Source organism: Scophthalmus maximus, chromosome 15, assembly GCF_022379125.1.
Source record: "Scophthalmus maximus strain ysfricsl-2021 chromosome 15, ASM2237912v1, whole genome shotgun sequence".
Classification (NCBI taxonomy): Eukaryota; Metazoa; Chordata; class Actinopteri; order Pleuronectiformes; family Scophthalmidae; genus Scophthalmus; species Scophthalmus maximus.
Window position 1 is genome coordinate 15860674 of NC_061529.1, and position 22759 is coordinate 15883432.

The window sequence follows — 22759 nt, forward strand, 5'->3', positions numbered from 1 at the left end:
TTTAGCCAAGGTAAATCAAACTATTTGTTTGGTTAGGCTACATTATTTAGTTGCATAAATTACATGAGCATATAGCATAGGCTATATGCTACTGTTAATACTGTACTGTCCCCTAATGCTGTTTCCGCATCTTTTACAGTTTAATAATATATTTAACACTGACCTAACTTTTGGGTTGGATTAACTAACTTGCATTGATCAATAAAAAAGATCAATAAAATGAATCAGGATGAATCAAATAAACGGAGATCCCCCTATTTAGTAGATATGCCCCAAAAAATTGTTGAAGTCTACTAAGTTAATCCAATGACGTCTAATACAACCAATAGCTTAGCTAACGCTTCAAATTGTTTCGCTAACCTCAATCAACATTTTGGTCAGATGTCAATTTTAGCTCCTGATGACACGTAGTTTAGAGGATGTTTCAAGCTGATTGGGCTATTTAACATTATTAAGATGCGACAGCATCCGACAGAGCGTATTAGCATCACATGAACTATCCCTTTAATAATACAACTAAGCTGAACTAAATTAACTTTTGACTTGGTAAAATACCAATATGTGACAGCATCCAGTGAGCATATTAGTGTGGTATCTAATATTGCTTGTTACATATCGGCTAGGGCCGTGTGCATTAACTTGAGGGGTTACCTGAATTACATAAGTAGCATCTAGGCTACAACACCACCTTTTAAAGGAATATCAGAAATACCACAGTCTAATAATGAAGCTCAGCTGAACTAAATTCACTTCTGACTTGGTCAAATACAAATACATGACAGCATCCAGTGAGCATATTAGTGCGGTATCTAATCGTGATTGGTCAGTACAGGCTAGGGCCGTGTGCATTAACTTGAGGGGTTACCTGAATTACTACATCGTCTTTTTTAAAGGTGTATCGGCATCAAACACAGTTTAATAATGCAGCTTAGAAAATTGACTTTTGACTTGATAAATTGCACTATGAAGATGTATCTGATGTATCTGATGGCCCGAGTGGGATGTTTTATGTCGGGGGGGAAATCATAAATGAGCTAATTAGGACAGCACTTCGGGCCACGCTGGTCTCATATGGACCGTACCACGCCGCGAGCACCCCGCCCCCCCCCCCTCGCAGTGGGCCGCTCCCCCCTCCCTCCCCCTCCCTCCTTCACCGCGCGCTTTGGTTGAAGCCGAACCAGAACATCATGGCGATTGACGGTGAGTAGGCCAATAACGTCTCGGCTTGTCCTCGTCGTTAACTTTCCGGCCGGCGACACCAGCGCGTGTCACGGGCGAAGTCTTCCGCTGGCGAGAGGGTGAAGCGGTTTCACCCCCCCCCCCTCCCCCCGCCCCCTCGCCCCCCCCGGGAGCGGTGGAAGTTGTTGTGTTGTATTTCGTCGGAGCGGCGGAGTGTGAGAGTGGAGGAGACGGCGGGGGGCCGGGGGCCGGGGGTGGTGTCGGGGTGTTTGTGCACGGCGGTGCTGAACGGGACAGCTCCGCTCCCCGTCACCGAGCCTGTCGGCCCGCTGCTCGTTGTTGGTCGTGCCCGCTGTGCGTCGCATGTAGCCGTAGCTCTACTTCACAACTCGGACCGAAGCGAGCGGGCGGTCCCCCGCGCAGACTGGGACGTAAGGTTCGAGTCCGTGGGAGAAGTCAGTGTCACACCTTTTAGACCGGCCCGTATTTTAAAAATTATTATTATTATGATTATTTGATCCGTCTCTTCGTCCAATCCCGAGGGCTGCGTGCCGTCGTCCCCTCTCCACCTGTCTCCGCTTATGTAACTTCACGGGGCCGTAAGCGGCTTTTGCCTGCTCAGTTTTGATCAGTTTGAACATCACAATGCTCGCGGCAGTGGAATTATACATTTGTTTTTGAATGCCACTCGGAAAAGGGACATTACACTGTTTTGTAACAATGTAGTGGCGGTTGGCTTTTCCCTACTGTTCAGTCAGAATGAGAGGATGTGCACTCACACACACACACACACACACACACACACACACACACACACACACACACACACACTATTTGAAAATAGTATGTGTTCTCTTTTCTGTAGATTACAAATGTCAATTTTGTACAAATGTCAATTTGTAAACAAAAAAACTGATGACATTAACACACGTTCAAAAAACAAACATGTATTAAAAGCAATGACACTGTTCTACGAAGACTAAGTTAAGGATTTAAAGGGATAGTCAGTGATTTTGAAGTGGGGTGGTTGTTTTACCTTGTGGAGATGGTGATCAGCGATGTCATTTAACAGAGTTTGGAATTGAACAGATTTTTTTTTAGGTAAGCATTAAAAATGTGGCGAAAAAGACGTTTTTCGGTGGTCCCCTCTGCAACAGAGTGACCCAGACATAGTGACATATATTTACTTTGCATAAGTAAATCATGCAACTCCCCGCTTCAAAATCACTGAACTATCCCTGTAAATTTCAAACGTTCATTTTTATTTCTTATAAACAGAGTGGTTAGAGCGAAAAGCTTGAATGCAAGAGGTGAATGTAGACTAACTGTATAGGGGACACTGATAACTGATGACCATACGGTGAAATATGGAAGGATGGACCCACAGTGGAATACAGTGCAGTTCTATGAAGATGATATATTTGTATGTGTTCCCCCAATGAAATCATTGTCAGTGCTATGATTTGCCTGCCATGCATCGTGTGACAGGGTTTGACATTTTCGAGGGTTCTCAACAGCAGCAGTCGTTTGTTTACGGGGGGAGCTTTGTGTCTTGATTTAGTAGAGTGGTGACAGTAAAATGAGGCAAGAGAGAGATGGTGAGTGACAATGAGGTTTCCCAGCTGGTGGAGTTGAAATCACAGCATATTGTAACCACTCAAACCTGTGAAAGTTTAAGATCCTCCCCAGTCTTTGGAGACAGGTGGAATGGTGTGGGGCCAGGAGGAGAAACCAGCCCAGTGGTGTGAGAACTCTCCAGTTCTGTCTGTAAACTATAGGCAAATAGACCATCTAACAACTCAGGGCCTCTGGGAGTTGATAATCACGCTCATCAGCTCAGCATTTAGAGAGGCATTGTTCAGTACGAGTATCATCGAGTGTCTGAGGGAGGTAAACTGATTTCTTTGGTATGAACCATGGCCAGGAGTTATGTGCTATCCCAGCGTTTGATTTGAAAAGAGCCACGTAGTAATCTGAAACTTGTTGATTGGACAACTTTGTTTTTCTCTTGACATTTTTCGCCATTGGAGGTTGTTACTGAAAACAGTGTGTCTCATAGTTTAATGGACTTTTAGGGTATTTTTTCCACATGTTGGGGAAGAGATCGGTTGGAACAGGAGCGTCTCACAACCACAAATGTATGCAAATGTTTTATGTTCCCTGGTTCAGGGTTTCCCTATGGATACACCAAAAACAAATTCTGAAGTCTATAAATACAAGATGAAATATGATAAGAGGCCACTATTTACCCCTGAAGTGCTTAATCTCATCCCCGCCTCAGACAGCCGCACGCCTGAGTTAGATGCCTGTTCTACCCCATCCGCTGACCTGAACGTTCCCACTGCATTAGTCAGCAAAGTGCCATTTTACTGAAAGGCGGCCGTGTTATATCCGCCCCGTCGGCCGTATTTCACCGCCGCTAGTTGGCTCCGCTGAGATTTATAACAGCGGCTGCGGGGCTGACTGACACCTGCAGCATCCAGAGGCCGGGCTGTCCCAGTGGGAGGTCGGCGTTTCTTTCTAAACTTGTGATGTGTCAGGTCGGATGAGCATCAAGAGGTGTCACACAAAAAAAAAAGAAAAAAGAACGGGAATGACTTCTGCTGGATATAAATGGGGCTGTCGACTTGTTTTAGTGAATGTGTGGGAATTTGGAAGGTGCTATTATTCAAAGTGCACCATGTCAGCTCTTTTAGGTGTCACACACACACACACACACACACACACACACACACACACACACACACACACACTTCAATGCAGCTGACAGTATCTTCCAAATGCAATCCCCACCAGGTCATTCATTATCATGTATGTAAATCAAATAGGAATTTTTAAGTGTCTTACTGGCAGATTACAGACGTTGTCCCAGCCGTGTTTTCCAAACCCTGTTGTTTCCAGTCAAGACTCTATATTGTTAAGTTGTAGACTGACTCTTCTCCGCAGCTTTATGTGTTTATGCATGTTCCTCAGTGGATCAATCCCAGGCTTTTTTTTTCTTTGCTTCGACCCTCAGAGGTTTGAACCGTGGAGAGTGTGATGGTGAGCACGTGGTTCTTACAGTATGTGTACTGTCTCTAGAAACACGAACAAGCGGACGCACAAAGACGGATTGCGCACCCACTTCACCGACTCCTCGTCAACAGTTTTTGTCACCTCAGGACTTTTTGTCTGGTCGAGACGAGGGACGTGTCACTTTGGATTTGTGAGGCGTTTACTCATTGATCAACTCTCCGGCGGAAGCGTGGTCAGGGATACCGGGAGTTGAATTGCAAGTAACTGCAAAAGGGACGGTTTAAACTCAGATTGTTGTATTTTAAATCCAATACCTATTGTTATGTCGGTGAGTTTGTCCCAGTAGTAGAAAGCAAGAGACAAAGTGTGGAGACGCATGGAAGAAAAAAGTTGAAATTAAAGTTATTGTCATTGTCTGCCAGCTTGTTGGCCGGGTCCTTCAGCTTCACCGTGTCTGTGAGATGAATGTCCTGACTCTAAGTTGGTCATATCAGCTCTAAAAATAAGGCATCAACTGCACCACTTTGAAAGTGTGTTTCCATGTCCCTGGGCTGCGGATAGTTCTGGGAATATGGAGCAGTAGTTTCCTTTGTCTTCACACAGTTCTCATGTTCCTCATAAGAAAACTCAGTATACGTTACACAGATGTCGTCCGGAGGAAAACGCTGGTTCTTTCGTGAAATCAGAGCTGAACTGTTGAGTGAGCAGGCTGGTCTCTGACATGACATATCCTCCACCGGCTAATCGGCTTAGCTGGAGCTTATTCTCGAGTGTCGCTCCTTGTGCCTTTGCACACTGGCAACACAAACATGTTTCGTGAACTCACTGATCAACGTTAACCTTCCCTCTGCCAGGTTCAATAAAGAGAATGAGTGATTTTCATGTCAGTGGCTGATGACCAGCAATCTGCCTCAGGAATCAGTTCCTTCTATAATTGAGAGGGTATGAAGTAACACTGTAAAAAATCCCGCCAAAATAACCTGATATAGGTCCTGCCATTTTGCTGGTGACGTCATTTTGAACGTACAACAATGTGATGAGAACTAGCTCCATGACAGAAAAATCATAATTGACTTAATTTCACGTGACTACTTAGTTTGGTCCTCCATGTTGTCCCCATCTGCTTACATGGAGGAGGCGGGGTTTATGTACTACACTGCAGCCAGCCACCATTTTTAAGGTGCTGTCATGTTGTCCATCTTCATATACAGTCTATGTGACGAACCCCCAAAGAGATTATCACTGCTGCCCCCCCCCCCCCCCCCCCCTTTTGTGTCTTTCAGCTGACTGTTTTGGTATTGCTGCCTGTAACTCTAATATTCAGACTGAGTTTTTAGTCTGTACGCTGCCTGCACAGCAAAAGAAACAGCACACTGGCAAAGTTAGTGACAAAGCCCGTGCACATGGTTGGGAAGGTAGCAAACAAAGAGCCAGATGTTTTCCTCAGGAGTTGGTGGAGACCAAAACAGAGCTGAAAGTTGCATTTGGATTTGTCAGTTGTGCTCAAAATGAATGACAGTGTTGCTCTTTGCCTGCTGGATGTGTAAAATACTGTAGGCAACACCTTGACCAAAAGAAATTCATGTGGTCATAATGTGTTATTACTAGGTTAAGAGCTTGTCCAACTGGCCGGGCGACCGATCCATATAGATGCTGCTTTAATGCTTTATTCTGACATTTTTTCGGATATATGCTCATTCACCTAATACCACTTTCATGTCTGTACGGTAAATATATAGCTACCGCTAGCTGGTTAGCTTGTGTAAGCATAAAGTCATGACCGCAGGGGGAAAGGGCTCATCTGGCTCTTTCCAAAGGTAGACATATTTACATACCAGCACCTGGAGCGCTCACTAATCACAATGCAAACGAATGCAAACTGTCTGGTTGGATTTGTTCACAGACCAAAGTGTCAAAATGCTTTTACACTGGGTGCCTGACAAGACATTCTAATTGGCTGCTGGCTGTATATTAACATTTAGCAGGTAGTTATTTCCACCTGATTCCATCCTTTCATCTAACTCTTGTGGCAAAACTATTCCTTTGAATAAAAAAAAACAATCCTTTTCTCTGTAGCACGAGTTTCAAACTTAATGGGGGCAACAGAACAAGTTTATTTCCCGGAGTTCTCCTTCGTCTCACGGCACATTCTCGCCACTGACCTCAAACAGCCAGATTTCTCTTGTCAGGTCAATTACCTCAGCTCGGCTTTCTGTGTCATGGCCTCAGTCCCCCTCTCCTCTCCTGTACCCAGACGCGTTGGCCACGGCAGCCTGATTCCAGGCGACAGGTAGAGGAGGTTCCTCCTAGAAACTGGGACAAACCCTAAAAACGCTCCTAGCCTGGCCCCCAGACGCCTGCATGAGGCCACAGACTTCACCTTGATTCAGTTTGCAGAAGTGAGACATGCCTCCTGGTGGAGCCAAGGATGAGAAACTGCACACATTGATCACAAAATGGTGATCAATGTGTGCGTATTTGTGTCAGACCAATATTTTCCCGTGAACGCATTCATTAGCTCGTTTTATGGTTTAATTTGCATTTGCGGATATGTTTTGAGGTATCAAAAAAGAAAATGTTGCTTGTTTTGAATGACATTTGTATCAGATCCCATGGCTATGATGAAAAATTATTTTCTGTGTCTGTAAGAGACTACAGTGGCATGGAAAAGGCCCGAGCGTTGGCTCAAGACATTTCTATTTGCCAAATATGTCAGAGATTGCAGCTTCGGGGCTTGTAGGTTGTTTGGCATGAGCTTATACCAGCACTGCCTTATTTAGGAGCACATGCAAAAAAATATTTTTGACAAGTGGTGTGGTGAGTGAAAGAGGAGTGAAAGCCCACGGGGAGTTTTCCTCCCACACACAGCTGCTGAGTGGATCTGCCGGACGACGGCAACCACTCGGCTCTCAGCTCAGTTTGGTAGGAAGCATTGTCAGACGGAGCGTTTCCATACACGTGTATGAGGTTTGTGTTTACATTAACTTTTGACATCTTTTGACAGTTCTGCTGTGACCACGAAAACACCAAATGAAAACATCTGGAAATATTCGTAGTCTGTATGGTGATATTTAGGGATGTAATTAACAATTAGGTGACGTGTTTGCGCTGCCAAAGCCCCTCCGCCCCATCGTCTTTATCTACACTACAAAAATAATCCTTTCATTATCATCAGAAAAAATATGAAAATTGTCTGTTGAATATCACAGGAGACGAAGAAAACCAGCAGATTTTTGCATTTGAGAAGCTACAACCAGTTTGTTTTGTTGGCATTTTCATTTGATATCTGATTAACCATATGATTGGTTTGGATTAATTGTCTTTCAATTTTCCCACTGATTGTTTTAGTGTCTAGTTCTCTTGTTTCTAAACCTTCAGTGAGTTGGTCAGACTGAGCATACACATATCGACATATAATCATGTGAGCCTGCTGTAAAGTCCTTTGGTCGTTTCACGTGCAACTCCTACACAATTTGTGTTGCTGCTGAGAGAAATGTTATCCAAAGTTTAGACCAAGCAATTTGAAGACATGGTGCCTTTAGACAAATACTAAGAAATCCATATTTTCTGACATTTAATAGACCAAACCAGAAATTGATTAATCATACGGCGAGAACAGTTGAGAGGACAGAAGCAGCAATACTGTTGTTGACATTCATTCAGCATGTAGAAAGTAGACACAATGGCTGTTATTGAGGTCAATAATAAATGATTGAGTTCATATTCATGTAGCGCACGATAAGTCAATGACGTGATTATTGGTGATACATGTGTGGAAAAATGTAGGCACCACACAAAGGTGAGGTGCCAGAACAACCATGATTTTCACACCTGTCACTGCCATCAGCTTTTGGTTGCTTTCAGTTCGGAGCTGTAGAGAATGTTACAGGTGTCCCCGCCGAAGGCTGCCAGAGCTGTTAGAAAGCTCAACCTGTTGACAGATCCCAGGGGCTGCGGCAGAGCTCAGAGACCGAGAGGCTTCCGCTACCTGTGAGTAACCGCTGCTGAATAACAGTCAGTCTGGACTCCTGTCTGGTGAAGAGAAGGCGCTCTGGGCTCTGTGTAGAGGCCTCAGTGTGTCCTCAGTGACCCACAGTGCTGCTCTCGCACCCCTGCAGCTGGGGCCAAGACCAGGTCCAGACCTCACTGGCCTGCTGATTTTAGACATAGTCAGTTGTAGATATTTGCCTGTAAAATCACAGTAAATTACTGGCTACTAGTTGCATTACTTTGCAGCAAGTTACTGTATGTATATTTACAGTAAATAACACGTGCATTAGATTCTGTACTTTCACATAAACCCTGCCTCCTCCATGTTAGCAGATGGGACGTTGACCAAACTAAAACAGTCTCTAAAAAAGTTCCGAAAGATTTTGTTCTGTCTTGGTAGGTAATTGTTATCACCCTGATGTATGTTCAAATGTCCATGTTTTGTTTTAATTAGTTATTTGATGCTATGGGCCGGAGCCAATCCCAGCTGACATGGGGGCGAGAGGCGGGGTTCAAACGTATCGCAGGGGCCGACGAACAACCATTCACTCTCACGATCACAACCGTGGTCAGTTTAGAGTCCCCGATCTACCTAACCCCAATCTGCATGTCTTTGGACTAGAGCTGCACCAGTTGATCCATTAGTAATCGATTACTAAATTATCCGCCAACTATTTTTGATAATCAATTAATTGGTACTAGTAGTTTTTATGGCGAAAAAAGTCAATATTCTATGATTTAAATGTGAATATTTTCTGGTTTCTTTGCTCCTCTGTGACGGTAAACTAAATATATTTGGTGTGTGGACAAAAAAAAACATCATGTTGGGGTTTGGGGAAATACGATCAACATTTTTCACCATTTTATGACATTTTATGAACCAAACAACTAATCGATTAATCGCGAAAATAGTCAAAATGTGAATCGATTATGAAAATAATCATTAGTTGCAGCCCTACTTTGGACTGTGGGAGGAAGCGGAGAGTACCCGGACATGCAAACCCCACACAGAAAGGCCCTGGTTGGTTCGACACCGGGATGCAAACCCAGAACCATCTTGCTAAACACTACACCGCTGTGCATCTTCACATACAGTCATTGGTCCACCTAAACATGCTGAGGCAGGTAGTGGTAGGTACCAACCAATCCCACAATCCTCCGCTGCCCACAGAGTGACACAAATCAAGCCGGAGCACAGACCCCCGCCTTGCTGGGCCTTCAGAGAAGAAAACACAGTGATACTCCATGTCGCTGCCTTGTGAGTCGGTCATCACGAGACTGAACACTCTTGTCGTCATCCAGTCTGTCAGTGTCCTCTTGTCTGTTGTCTTCTCCTTTGGAAATTTGTCAGAATGTGCAAACGTGTTTAAATGTGTTGCCATGTGTTTCCATGGTGTTTGTGTTTTGTGTCGTTCCCTCCATCGCAGCGTGGCTCATTGAAACTGCATTGTCTTTGCAGGTGGCGAGCGTAACTGTGGCGTGCATGAGCTGATCTGCGTCAGAAAAGGTAGGGCAGATCAGAGCTTCCCACTCCGCCTCCCCCATCCCCGCTGAGACCTCGTCCGTGTTCCGCTGCTCCACTGTGGTGTGCCCTATGTCTCAGCCTCCATTTGTTCACCGTGTCTGTCTGTTTCTTTTTCATTTTCCACTCTGCGGGAAATTGAAAAATTTTAAATGAGGCATTTGCAGGCTTGAATGCGAGGCTTATTCTCACAAGTCAAACCAATAAAAAACTTATTGGAATGAAAGAGAGGCTTTTCTTTTCCTATACAATAATCATGTCTTCACAGTGGTCAAACCAATAAAAAACTTATTGGAATGAAAGAGAGGCCTTTCTTTTCCTATACAATAATCATGTCTTCACAGTGGCCAAAGGTATTGAGGCTATTCGCAATGTAGTAAATTATGATTTTGAATTTGAATGATTTGTGCTTAATGACGTTAATATAATGAATTATTTTAGACATTAAAACTTGTAGAGTTAGATCACAGCGCAGGTTTGTTCCTGCAAACCAAGTCACCGCACAGTGTGTGTTACCGATTACCCAGTGCGGTAAAACTTTAGATTACAGCTGTCAAATAACACCACAGATATTTTAAACAAATAGCATATAATACTTAATGAATAAATCCTGGCAGATGGTGAGATCATACTAATTCAGCATATCTATTTAAATGTGCTACATTACATGTCAATGGTCCTGCAGACAAAAATCTTAAATTTGTTTCCATCCCATAACTGATTGTGATATTGCTGGATATGAAAATTGGTCGTTGCTGTAGGTTTTGATTGTCCAATGGATCTTGTATTGGACCCCAGAGCAACATTGCCCAGTATTTTCATATAATTTTTAAACCATACAGATACTGGAAGCTAAAAGCTATAGAGGTGAGATATCTCTCTCTATATATACATATGTCTATCACATTCATGTCAGGCCTAATGTTTGTTCTCTGGCAATAATGTAGTCTTAGAAATGGAGAGAAGTAATTTCCTCATACATATTAAAAAAATGTGTTTTTGTAAATATGCCATCATTAAAAATAACAAAATATTAAGTTTCCTATGTTTTACATTTTTATTGTATCTTGTTACTTAAAAACTACTACTACGACGACTACTACTACTGTAATCATTGTAAGTTGGTACTCCGTAATTTAAGAAAATACTTTTACCAATTGATTTCCAAGTTAAACACAGTTGTTAGAGTTATCTTCGATTGTATTCTCTTCATCAAGTATTTTATTGATTTCCTTTTATACTACATAATTAGACATTTTGCCGTAAAAGAGTTACCCAGAACGTCAGAGGGAACCAAAATAGTGATATATATTTTGGCATCATGTGGTGGATTTACAATTTAAAATTGCTTCTAATTTATTTAAGTATGAAGGTCAAAATGGATGAACCACACTCATCTGTGTGTTTGTGTTATTTTAAGGTTTCATCAGTTACATCATTTTTCCTCGCTATGCAACAGGAGTGAGTAGACGTGATTTGAGGTTTTTCGCTGATTGGGTCGTGATGACGCTGCTACGGAACTGCAAAGAGTTATTAAAACACTACATAAATCCGACGGTTAGAATAATTATAAATGTTCTTACTCTGTAAGAGGTGCGTCTCTACCGTGACATTCAGGATGGAAATGAGATCATTTGAAACGGCAAAAAAAGCTCAAGTGGACCCAGAGTGAACTCATCACTTCCAGCTGAAGTGTCTGGTTGTATAAGTGTGTGTGTTTAATAATTTGGTTAATACCATTTGTGTTTGTGATTGCTGCAGACTGATTCCAGTGTGTGTGTGTGTGTGTGTGTGTGTGTGTGTGTGTGTGTGTGTGTGTGTGTGTGTGTGTGTGTGTGTGTGTGTGTGTGTGTGTGTGTGTGTGTGTGTGTGTGTGTGTGTGTGTGTGCGCGCGCACAGTAGGTACTTTGCTCCGGAGCGTTGTCGGTGTGGGAGTGTGTGTGTGGGTGCTAATGAGAGTGCTCATGGGCTGCCTGTCGAGTGTGTGGGTGTCTTCGTGGTTCTGAGATGATTTTGTGCTTTTTGACATTCAACGTGGCAACTGTCTCCAAGTGGACAAAACAAACAAAGAAGTTGGAGACGCGCAACAGCGACTGAAATGATCAAGAATAAAAATAAATACCGAGGATATTTGGCAGCAGTCAACGCACCAAAATACATTTACAATTTCCATCCTCCTCATACACTATTCATACAAATACTATCACTATCCCTCCTTCACTCTAAACCTAAACATTGCAACATTAGGAATCTAGTGTTAGCCCATCATCATCATCATCATCATCATCCATCCAAATTTTTTGCCATGGCAACAGGATCAGCTGAGTAACCCAGCCGATAGCCTCTTCCTCAGCAACATCCTGTTGTTTCTCCTAGTGTCTCTCTACCTGCCTCGAGGTATTGTGGGAGATGTAGTTCTTCTTCCATCGTCCCCTGTGTCGTACCAACACCACAAATCCTCCGACAGCTGAGGACGACGCTGGCTCTCGCTGTCATTGTTGAGCCTGTCAAACAAATCCCCCTTCGCCACTCGTCAATCAAGCTGTCACAGGGCTTTTCATTTGTTTGAATGACAGATGAAGTCATGTTCCTTATTTTTGTCATAATGATGGTAAAATTATAAACATGTTTTTGGTGTGATTCAGCCAAAGATGCACAAAATTCGTAGCCACACTGACAGTAGTTCCATACAGACCAGCATGACGACTGTTTGGTCCAGTTCAAACCAGACGATTCTCTCTGTCTTCCAGCTCTGCTACAAGTTATACTTTATTCTTAGTTCAGAATAAGAATCAACTTTATCGGCCAATCATATGTAAACATTCACGGAATATGACTTGCTCAGAATAGACTTACAACAAGCAAAAACAAGGACGACAGAGCTGAACAAGATGAACAATAAACATTTAGCTACTATGAACAGATCTATACATATATAGAAAAAGTGTATATATATATATATATATATATATATATATATATGTCTGTATGTATAAAAACGTTGTACTGTAGACACTCGTGCAATGGTGCAGAGTGAAAAGATCCTGGTGTATAATATAATATATATATATATATATATATATATACACACACACACACACACACACACACACACACACATATATATATATATATATATATATATATATATATATATATATATAATTCTTCCAAATTCTTCCAAACCTCTGGTCTAACAGGCCTTTTCATAACTGGAAAAAAATATATGCAACACCAAACAACACACCCACAGTACAGTCAGAGATTTGTCTCATCATAAACCATATGGGGTTATCAGAAGGCAACACAGACGGCGTGTGAAGGATGCAGACACAAGTTTGTCTTTTTTAAATTAAATTAAAATTCTTTCTACATGATGGAAGGAGATGAGTCCCTCGTTCCCTTTCCCCAATTTACTGTCACATCTTCCATATCTTATTACTTTTATTATTGGTTCCATTAAGATCCCCATCAGCTGATGTCCTCAGCTAATAAACTTCCTGGGAACTCATGAAACATAACATTAATATCTTTGAAAAACACAAATCTGACATCAATTAAAACACTTAAACACAAACAACTATGATATTGAAATCAGAAAAATGTTACTGACAAAATTCTTTCTGGAAACATGAATGAATTCATATTCAAATACACTATACTATAAAAATGAATACCCATATAGAACATTAATGCATGTTAAATAACTTTCCAACATATTACCAATCAATAAATGTTGAGGCATTTTCCAACATATTCTTATTCTTGAAATTTCCAGCCTTTTATACAATCATTCATGAACTCCTTAATATATATCAATACTATATATCAATACATGTCAAGGGACGTTTTCCACATTCTCACATATTGTAATGCATAAATATACATGTCTGTATGTATTTATTATTCATATTCCCTTATTTATTCTATTTAGAAACATTCATAATAAGTACTATAATCACGAGTGAAGAGTGTAAGGTGTGTTTTTAATGCTGTGGTAAATTACTTATATTTCATATTTTCACATGGGGTACGACTCTTACAAACGCGTGCTTTTCGTGTAACGAAGTCTTCTTCTGTTTAATCCTGCTGTGAGTCATCATTCGCACGCACGCACACATTATCTAAGGGGCGACTCTTTGGCTGCTTTGGTAAAAGCATGTTGAGGAGGAAAATGAGAAATGACGACAGACATCCCACACCAGGCGGCACCTACGCTGAGTTACAGCCGCAGAGTTTTCTGTGGCAACGCTCGTGTGTGCAGTGAGTGAGTGTGGTGAGAGGAGTGAGGGAGGGGGAACGGATGAATGCATACAGAGGTTGTTTACAGAGTAAAACAAAGAATGATGCATTTGTAGTCTCGAGCCAGGGAGTCCAATGTAAAGAGAGAGAGAGAGAGTGTCTGAGGGTTTCTGTGATTCAGTCTTCTGTTCCCCCGGCTCGGCCAGTGGGGGAATTGAGCGGAGCAGGATCCCGCTCCGTCTGCGCCGTGAATAATTCAGTCCGCAGCGGGGAGCGGGTACGGTGTGAACAGACGGGCATTCCCGTGGGGGGACGCCCCCTGTGGCCGGACGTAGTCTGCTACCAGACGACAGTCCCGGCTCATTACGGCCCAGGCACATGTGCAGACACACATGAGACAGAAATATCATCTTACCAAATATGTTACGTCACATCCCTTTGCTGGTTCGTTCGGTGTGAAACAGCGAGGCTGGTTGTGATTATGTAACAGTCTTTTTTATAATGGAGTAGATAATGTCCAAGGGAGAGCGCGAGTTCCCCTATGCCTCTTCTCCGCTCAACCCGAAATTTGAACGGACGTTTGTTCGTTCTCGAATGTCACACCGGACGTCACGTGCAAAGGGACACGAGGAATATACACCTAACTTTCTCAGACCTATAAGACAAGGGTAGATGGAAATGTCTTTGATTCTCCTGCACAAACATGTGAAGTCCAGTTGTTTCAGGCATTTCATTTGATGTTGTAAATAACAGAGAGCACATCCTCATCCTCCTCGTCATCATTAATCGGAATATAAGATGTTGTCCAAGTACACTTGCTCGACATCGATATTATCTTCGCACTGAGGAGGCAGTCGTTTGGTTTGTTCGTCTTCACATGTGCAGATGTTGCACAGAGCTTAATTCACAACGGTGGACGAGCTCAGCAGTAATTTGAGTAGTGAACAATGGTTAATTTTGAATTGCACAAAATAAATCTGTTGTTTCCCCCCCCCCGCCTACATTGTCCCTTTTATCCCCTCTGTCCTCTGACCCGCCTGACCCTCGTGTAGTCTCACTCATACAGTTAAGTGGATTCCTCTCAGACGTTTGCGTTGCCGCTGACGTAGAGGATGATGTACTTATGCACTCAATGTAAAAATGAGTCCTTTAATCAGCTCCTCGTCGGGGTATTAATGGCAACACAGTGGGCTTATGAGATGAGAGATGAGATTCAACTTTATTGTCATTACACATATACAAGTATAGAGTAACGAAATGAGGTTTGGCATCTCACCAGAAGTGCAATAAGCAGATAGTGCAAGAGTCTGTGCTATGTACAAAAGTAATTACAGAATTTACAGATAGGATTAATGGGATGCTATAAATATAAATATAAATAAATGTATATCTTATATCTCCACATTAAGGCGTGATCATGCCTCAGTGCGCTGACAGCTGTGGGGACATCATGATTCCAGGTTGAATATTCGAATTGGTCACAAAAAATGAACTGGTTAGCTTTTGGCTGTGATTTTTGCAGTGGTGACATGGCGTATCTGAAAGGTCAAAGGTCAAACAACTTCACTGGGTGGCGGAAGGCTTATAACGGTCAGGTGGAAATTCTAGTTTTTATTTGGAAATGATTAATGGATAAGATCAAACCATGTTTGTGATGCTCCACCACAGTTTGCACATGCAGGTCAGTTGGCAGAGCATGTGAAAACAGTTATATTAAAGGAGCAGTAAGCAATTTTAGTTGTTGTGATTTTACTGCTCTGGCCGGGCCGCGAACCCGGGAACATGGGTATGGGAGTCCGACACGCAAACCACTAGGCCAAAACTGTGGAGTTTGCAAAGTTTTCTGTTCTGCTAATCATCCTGGTATCAGCCTTCAATGCCATTGCTCACAGCGTGGTTATGACCTCGTGGCCCCTCGTACTACCGTAGTAACCCTCCGTTAATAACGCAGGATGTCAACTCTACTAAGCTTAAAAATGATTCGTCAAACACGCCCCCTCCTTGTTGAACAATAAATGCCTCTGACAGCATGACATGTATGGTGTCAATGACGCGACAGCTGTTTCTGCGACGACGCTGCACTCCTTTCACACATATTAGCCTTTATGTGTTGACACACACACGTTGCACTCGTACTCTGGACACCCTCTGTCAGCGTGACAGGCTGAAAGGGATTCCAGTAGTTTTGTGGCCTCCGATTTAAAGAAATGTGAACAAATGTCTTGGAACACACTGCATGAGGTCACTCCCTGGAGAGGCTTTGTCAAGGGAAAATATTTTACTAAAGTAGTATTTATCTATTCATTTCAGGACTTACATGAAATATTTTGGATGTTGAGCTCATTTAGTCACTGTGATAGGACGAGATCGATCCAGTACCGGGGGGGGAGAACAAGTGAAGAACATCATGCTTTGATGTGGCTCAGACTATAAAAATCTCCCCTGCGGCCGCATGCACCTGATGACGACGTGGCACCTCCACGAGGGCGTTTGAAGGTCGTTCGAAGGCTTTCATCTGTCGAACCCTCCCCATCAGTTAGTTCTCACCGCCCTGCGCTAACAGATCGCGTCTGCGTCTGATGAGCTTTATTTCCAAAGCACACGGAGTCTGCTCACGCGTAGCAGCCAGCGCAGCGGTTAATGAGATCTGACTCGCCCGTGTATCTGGCGTCTGGGGGGGATGCTGCCGGTTAACCCGTTGCCATGGCAACCAACAGGTTGTGTCTCTGCAGTGCAACAACCTCTGTCGTTCTCTCCCCTCTCTCTCTCTCTCTCTCTCTTTCTCTCTCTCGTGCACTTGTCTTCTCCCTCATACTTGCCTTGAACATAAACCATCAAATAAACCATTTTAAAACTTAATAACCACTAATTCACACTAAGCTGAAATATTTTTGCTTTATGCAACAATTATCCACATTTTATCAAGAAAGCCCATGAGTGTATTTGTCGACCTATCAGTAAAAGTAGCCACATATAGACAGGGGACAAGAGGAAACATCCTTTGTGTGACACCATCAGCAGCACAGTCTGGAATCATCGCGACCAAATTGCCCGAGGCGGTTTTACTGCAGTGAGTTGACGTGACTTCCATTTTGTCTTCCAGTCTCTCCAGAGGTGCTGGGGTTTCTGACGGCCATCGGCCTCTTCATCATCCTCATGACCCTCCTCTTCTGGTATGTCAACAACAAGTTGACGCTAGGGAACCCAGGGAGCCTTCAGTGCCTTGATGAGTTGAAGAAAAACACAGAGCTGCCAGGTGAGGCTGCACTTCAAACTCGTGTGTGGGTTTATGTCCTGTCCCTATGATCAGCTTGTGGAAAAATGCTCCACCATTATTATTGGAGAATCGTGCATTATCCTCTTCTATAAATCCAATTACGGGTGCAAAATGTAACGTCTTTTATTGGGTAGTCTGTCCCACTCCCCCCCCCCCCCCCCAGTGCTACGCCCGTGGTGCCCAGGATTCAACATACAGCACATCCATAGCAGTCGATTCCTCAAACTGTCTTGAGGGATTACAGACATTTAGATGTTCTGAATTCTTTGACAAAACCTTATGAACCCCCCCCCCCAAGAAAATCGAAAATGGGATGAAGAAAAGCAAAATATTCACTTGAAATTAATAAACGTGAATTAATAAAAAAGCTAAAGATAGGACGGCACATTACAAGTGCATTTGTAAAATTCCTGTAAAATGATGGACCCCTGCCACCGACTGCAGCATGGGACCATTCTGGCCCTGGCCTTTCTCAACCCGCGAGGGGGTCACTGTTGCGACTGATGTGGGCCTGTTTACTTGTTGTCCACACCCCGCGGGCTTCAGAAGTTTAAAAGGTTGGAGGCCCCCAGGATTCCCGGACCCTGCAGGGAGCCGACTCTACACCTGGTAAACATTCAGTCAAAAACAAAGGGAGTCAGTGTGAAGTGGTTAGTTGATTCTTCTTGGTGTCTGGTTCTTTTCTTTGTTATCTTTTTGACGGATGGTTTTTGTTTTTAATGGCATCATGGGACAATTTAGTGCATCTTTCACAGATTGTCTTAAATTATAAGGACATCTAGTCAGATTTTTCTGCCGTTCTGTGCAATAACTTGTGTTTTTTTTAGAATGACAGTGTCTATAATAGATGTTAATTGTTTTGAAACCTTTTCCACTTCACACAAAAGTTTGGTCAATTTGGAAAAGGTTTCAGCCTGTGAGGGAATCTTTCTAAAGCTCTGCTGCCTCCTGCAGGAAGAAACATGGAGCTACAACACAGCATGGAAATGCACTTGAAGGAAGGGATCAAATTAGATAGTATAGGACATACCAATAATTAGTTTTCCCCAAGAATATACCAACCGAATTGCACCTATTTTATTTCAGAAAAACATTAGAAACATCAGTCAATGTAATGCAATCCAAATCGAGGCCACCATCATGTGTACTTAAAGCCTTAAAATGACCATACCCACTATCCACCAAATAAACTTTCAAAATATGTCATTTATATGTTGGAATGTTCAATAACATACCGGTATTTTTGGGTATAACCTGTATGTCAATGTTGATTTTTCTGTGTGGAATATATTTATTAATTTATGCGTTTATCCAAGAATATTGTTTTTATGTTTCACAACAAGGCACTGTGTCACATGATGATGTGTCTGATCACGGAAACATTACTGCTGCAAGAAACCTTCATAAGTCTGTAACACAACATATATACATATATATAACAAAAATATGCCGACTTGAGCCATCTACTTCTGCCCTGGGATTCTGGGTTTATTTCATTTCTTGGTGTCTGTTTCTGCTGAGTGGATGTCTGCAGACATGTGACTCACTGAACGTGCCTTACAGATGGGCTTGAACAGTGTAGCATTCACAATCTCCTTTTAATAACTGAGTCCTAAAAAAAAAAAGTATTCCTCCTTGACAAATGGTATGGTAAGGTTTGAAACTTTTAGGGATAACTTTTTCAACATCTTTATGCATCTTCTGTTTTTCGTGCGAGTTTTGCAGACTCTAGTTTGTGCCAGTCGAAACAGCCAGTCTACTCGATTGCAATCAACAAGCAACCCTCTCTTTGCTCGAGAGAAATCTCCATTTTTGCATTTCAGCGTGTCCCTCAGTAACCAGGCCATCGTTCTCTACCCTTCAACAGACAATGCCGACCTGCAGGGCTCGTCATCGGACAGCGAGGATGAGCTGATGGGTCAGTATCGGGAAGCAGTCAGCCGCTCGCAGGGCCTGAGGGGAGGAGCCAAGGCAGCCACTAATGTCAGACACGCGGGAGGTTTCCGCTGGGAGAGCAGGCACAAGTACAGCGCCCTGGGCGCCGATTATGACGGCTACAGCAGCGAAGCCTCCGCTGACGACGGTAGGTTCTGTATCTGTGAAAAACAAGCAAGCGTCCCTATTAGTATTCATATACCGAAAGTGTTTTTAGGTTATCGACTCCTTACACTCACTTTGAATTATATTTGGTTGATTTTTCCAAGAACGTCCACAAAGGATGCCTCGACTGTACAATCAAAAAGCCGTGAGATTAGCACAGATATTTCCCTCTCATCGCTGCAGTAAGCCGCTCGACCACGCCGACAAACACAAGCACACGCAACACACACAGCGACACACACTGTCAGTTAATCCAGAGAGGTGATCAAAGCGAAGCTCCCGTTCAGCACACTCTCCGTGGGAGGGTTGTGAAACAGTCAACTGTCTGCATAATCTGCACAGCCGCAGCCTCGCACTTTTCTCTTTTCTTTTTTTCTTATCTCCCTTTCTCATCTCTCTTTCCCATCTGCCAGACTTGTCATCACAAGGTGTTTACCGCGGTGGATGGAAGTCTTTTTTATTTCAGCACAGACCGGATAACAGGGGGAACACTGGCACTGACCTATTTGGATTAGTCAGTTTGTTCTCTTATTCATCTGTTGGAATACTTGACTGCAAGTGCGTGTTGCATATTTATTTGATTTAAAAAAAAAGAAGTTTCATACACACTCCTCCTAAACCCTGAATGGGAATCAATCGTTGAAGGTGTGTACGAAATTTGACATGACATGATACTGTGTACTGTAGTTATTTGTTTAACTAATACTAAAGCTCACTAATTCAATATTTTAAATTGTATTGGTCAAACGGGTACTAAAGGGACTACTTTCATATCTTGGTTTTCAATAAACAAGACATGATGAAATAAATAATGAGCCGGTAAACTGTAATCTTCCCAGCCGCTGCCTATAGGTTTACCACTTGGGGTGATGTGAGAGCATTATCGATCTTCTCATCTAACTCTTAGCAAGAATGTGAGGAAAAAATCACTCCCAAAGTTTTAAATAATCATAACCACAATCATATCAAAAGAAAAAACCTATGACACAAAGTACAATTTTTACGTCTTAAAAATCTATAAAATTCAAAGAAGTGAATAAATAAGTTCAAGAAATGTTAAAGCAACAAAAAAAGGAACATGGAAGTTATGATTTGTAACAACTGCTTATAAGAGCCATTGATATAGATCATTTGTAAAAAAGTGACAACCATACAGTAAAAAAAAAAAGAGGTGGCGAATCCTGCAGAGCGTTGTCAGATCACTGTTGTCTTCTTTGGACTCATGAAAAGATGCAAATGTTGTTCGCCCCCTCCATCCTCCAGACAGGAATTCGTTGTGTTTATGTCTGAGAACGACGTTTTTGTTCAGAGAACAAAAACAAAATTGAATCTTTTGCCAGAGTCCTCGACTGGTGAATCGTGTCTGACCCGGCTTTGTGTTATATAAGACAGTGGGTTCGAAGACTGTGCGTCTTGCACCGTCTATTTAAAGCAACGTTTGAACTCATAGCTGAGGGATAAATAGTGCATGACATGTTCCTGACTCTATTAGTAAAGAAAGCGGCGCGCTGGTTGCAAGGTTGTCATTATGCAAGTGCTGCAAAAGTTGCGCGTCTCCTCGTAACCACTAGATGGTCTTTGTCATCCTCAGTCAGAGTTCAGATATGTTGTAGCAGAGAGGGAAAGAAGGGCTGTTTTGGTTACAGTTTTAATATATATATCATCATATTTTATCTGACCTCTCAGGTCAGATATTCATGAAAATGTTAACATTTTTTGTAAAACTAGGTTAAAAAAAGGTTATCTTGAAGGATTTGTGTGAAAAGAATGAACCACAACGAACTCATTGCATCCCACAGCCTCCGGCGCTTCTTCATTTTGAGGCTTTAAGGTCAAGAGCTCATCAGTGATTCCTGGCCGACAGCCAAGTGGCTCTCTGACAGCAGTGAGATCAAGCCCTCTGGATCATTTATTAGTTCCTGTCCACTAACGGGGACAATTTGTCCAAACAAAATCACATTATTGGTCATTTGGCCTTGTGCAGGTTGCCTGCAAATATAGTGTTTTGCTCAGTTAATCTAACTTAAAGGGGCAGTAAGCTTGCGTCCCTCTTTGTTGTTGTCGCTGTATTACACTGCACTGGCCCGAGGTTCGAACCTGCATCCTGGGTGCGGCCATCGCCATTTTTTGGGGGGTTTTCAATTTACAGAGCCAAGACTGCACCGAAAAAACTGAGGCCCAGGTAGCCTGCGTACAAATCTCCACCTACCTGTAATTAGACAGCAAAGGCAGGGTTTTCATTCATCCCATTACAGGTATCTATTCACGTGAATACAAAAATATCTTCAATGCAGACATTTTTTATTTTTGTGGACAAAGACATAACTGATTTGTTTCCCGGCAGTAAGATAGTGAGGTATTCCACATGAGGAGTAGAGAGGCAGGGATTTGGCAGCAATCATTTGAATTGTATTTGGTTTATTTATATGACAACATGAAGTGTCTTTGTGTTTGTTTTTTTGTGCTTTTCAAATACCGTTAAAGGTTTTGAGGATTGTATCGGCGATTCAAGGTTCCATGCAGATTCTTTCCTCCCTTTAAATTAAGAAGACGGCACTAAGAAAAAATATCCAGAGAAGGAAATTCAGATTTATTTATAGTTTCTCCAAACTTTTATTGTTTTTGTTTTCAATCGCCAGATTATTAGAATCCAGTAACCTTTAATCCACTGCAAACTAATCAAATTTCCACATGGCGTAGGGAAAGCCATGTCCATGGCCGCACTATGGTTAAACCAGAGGTTCATTATTTTCACCCCTGTGGTCAGGCATTGAAGGCTGTGGTTGTTTCTTCACCACGTTATCGCAGCACGCCACCGCGGATCAGCGATGACAAAGCCGCAACCATATACCAGAACTGACATCAGGTCACACTCCAAAATAAAAAAAATCAGTAGGTGGTTTCCATGATAGCTGAAGGCCATTTTCAATTAATTTCTGCCTGGACTCTACTTCATTAATTTCAAACAAGCTTTCATAAAAGTTCAAAGGCACCTGCGATATTATCTCTCAACTCCCACTGCTGCTTTTGTTCAGGACATATGTATTATACATGAGGGGGATTGTGCAGAGGCTGCAGAATCAGGGAGGGTGGGTGCCCTGGTGGCTCTGCTCCCAAAATAGGAAGCCTCCTCCTGAAATAGGTCATAAATGAGCAGTATGAAAGAAATGATCCGCGATTTGTCTGGACCAGCTTCCTGGGCCAGAGCCCACAGGGGCAGCTGTGTCTCAGGGGACAGGGAGTACATGTCCCCTGGTCTTGCTAAATAATGGGGAAAATCACTTATTCAGAATTTTTTGCATGCAACATTTCTTTCCAGGAGTCATTCGCCACATTTATTTCAAAATTCTTAAAAGCTGCAAAAATGCTATTGTTTGTTTAGCCAAACTCCTGCTTGCTTCTTTCTGTCTTTGTTTTCATATCCAACACATTTT

The 22759-nt window shown here is 42.6% G+C and overlaps 1 protein-coding gene across 2 annotated transcripts in view; it reads left to right on the forward strand.

The window, feature by feature from the left end:
- The first annotated feature begins 1149 nt into the window (after positions 1-1149).
- Positions 1150-22759, forward strand: part of syt14a (synaptotagmin XIVa) — a 33906-nt gene continuing 12296 nt past the window's right edge. Inside the window, exons 1-4 of one of the 2 annotated variants that reach the window (XM_035611056.2) lie at positions 1150-1200; positions 9644-9691; positions 17052-17204; positions 19093-19308. In XM_035611056.2, coding sequence (XP_035466949.1) covers positions 1188-1200; positions 9644-9691; positions 17052-17204; positions 19093-19308 — 430 coding nt within the window. In that variant the 5' untranslated portion in view covers positions 1150-1187. Of the gene's footprint in view, positions 1201-9643; positions 9692-17051; positions 17205-18902; positions 19309-22759 lie in introns of those variants that run through there. The other variant, XM_035611058.2, reaches the window with a different exon arrangement.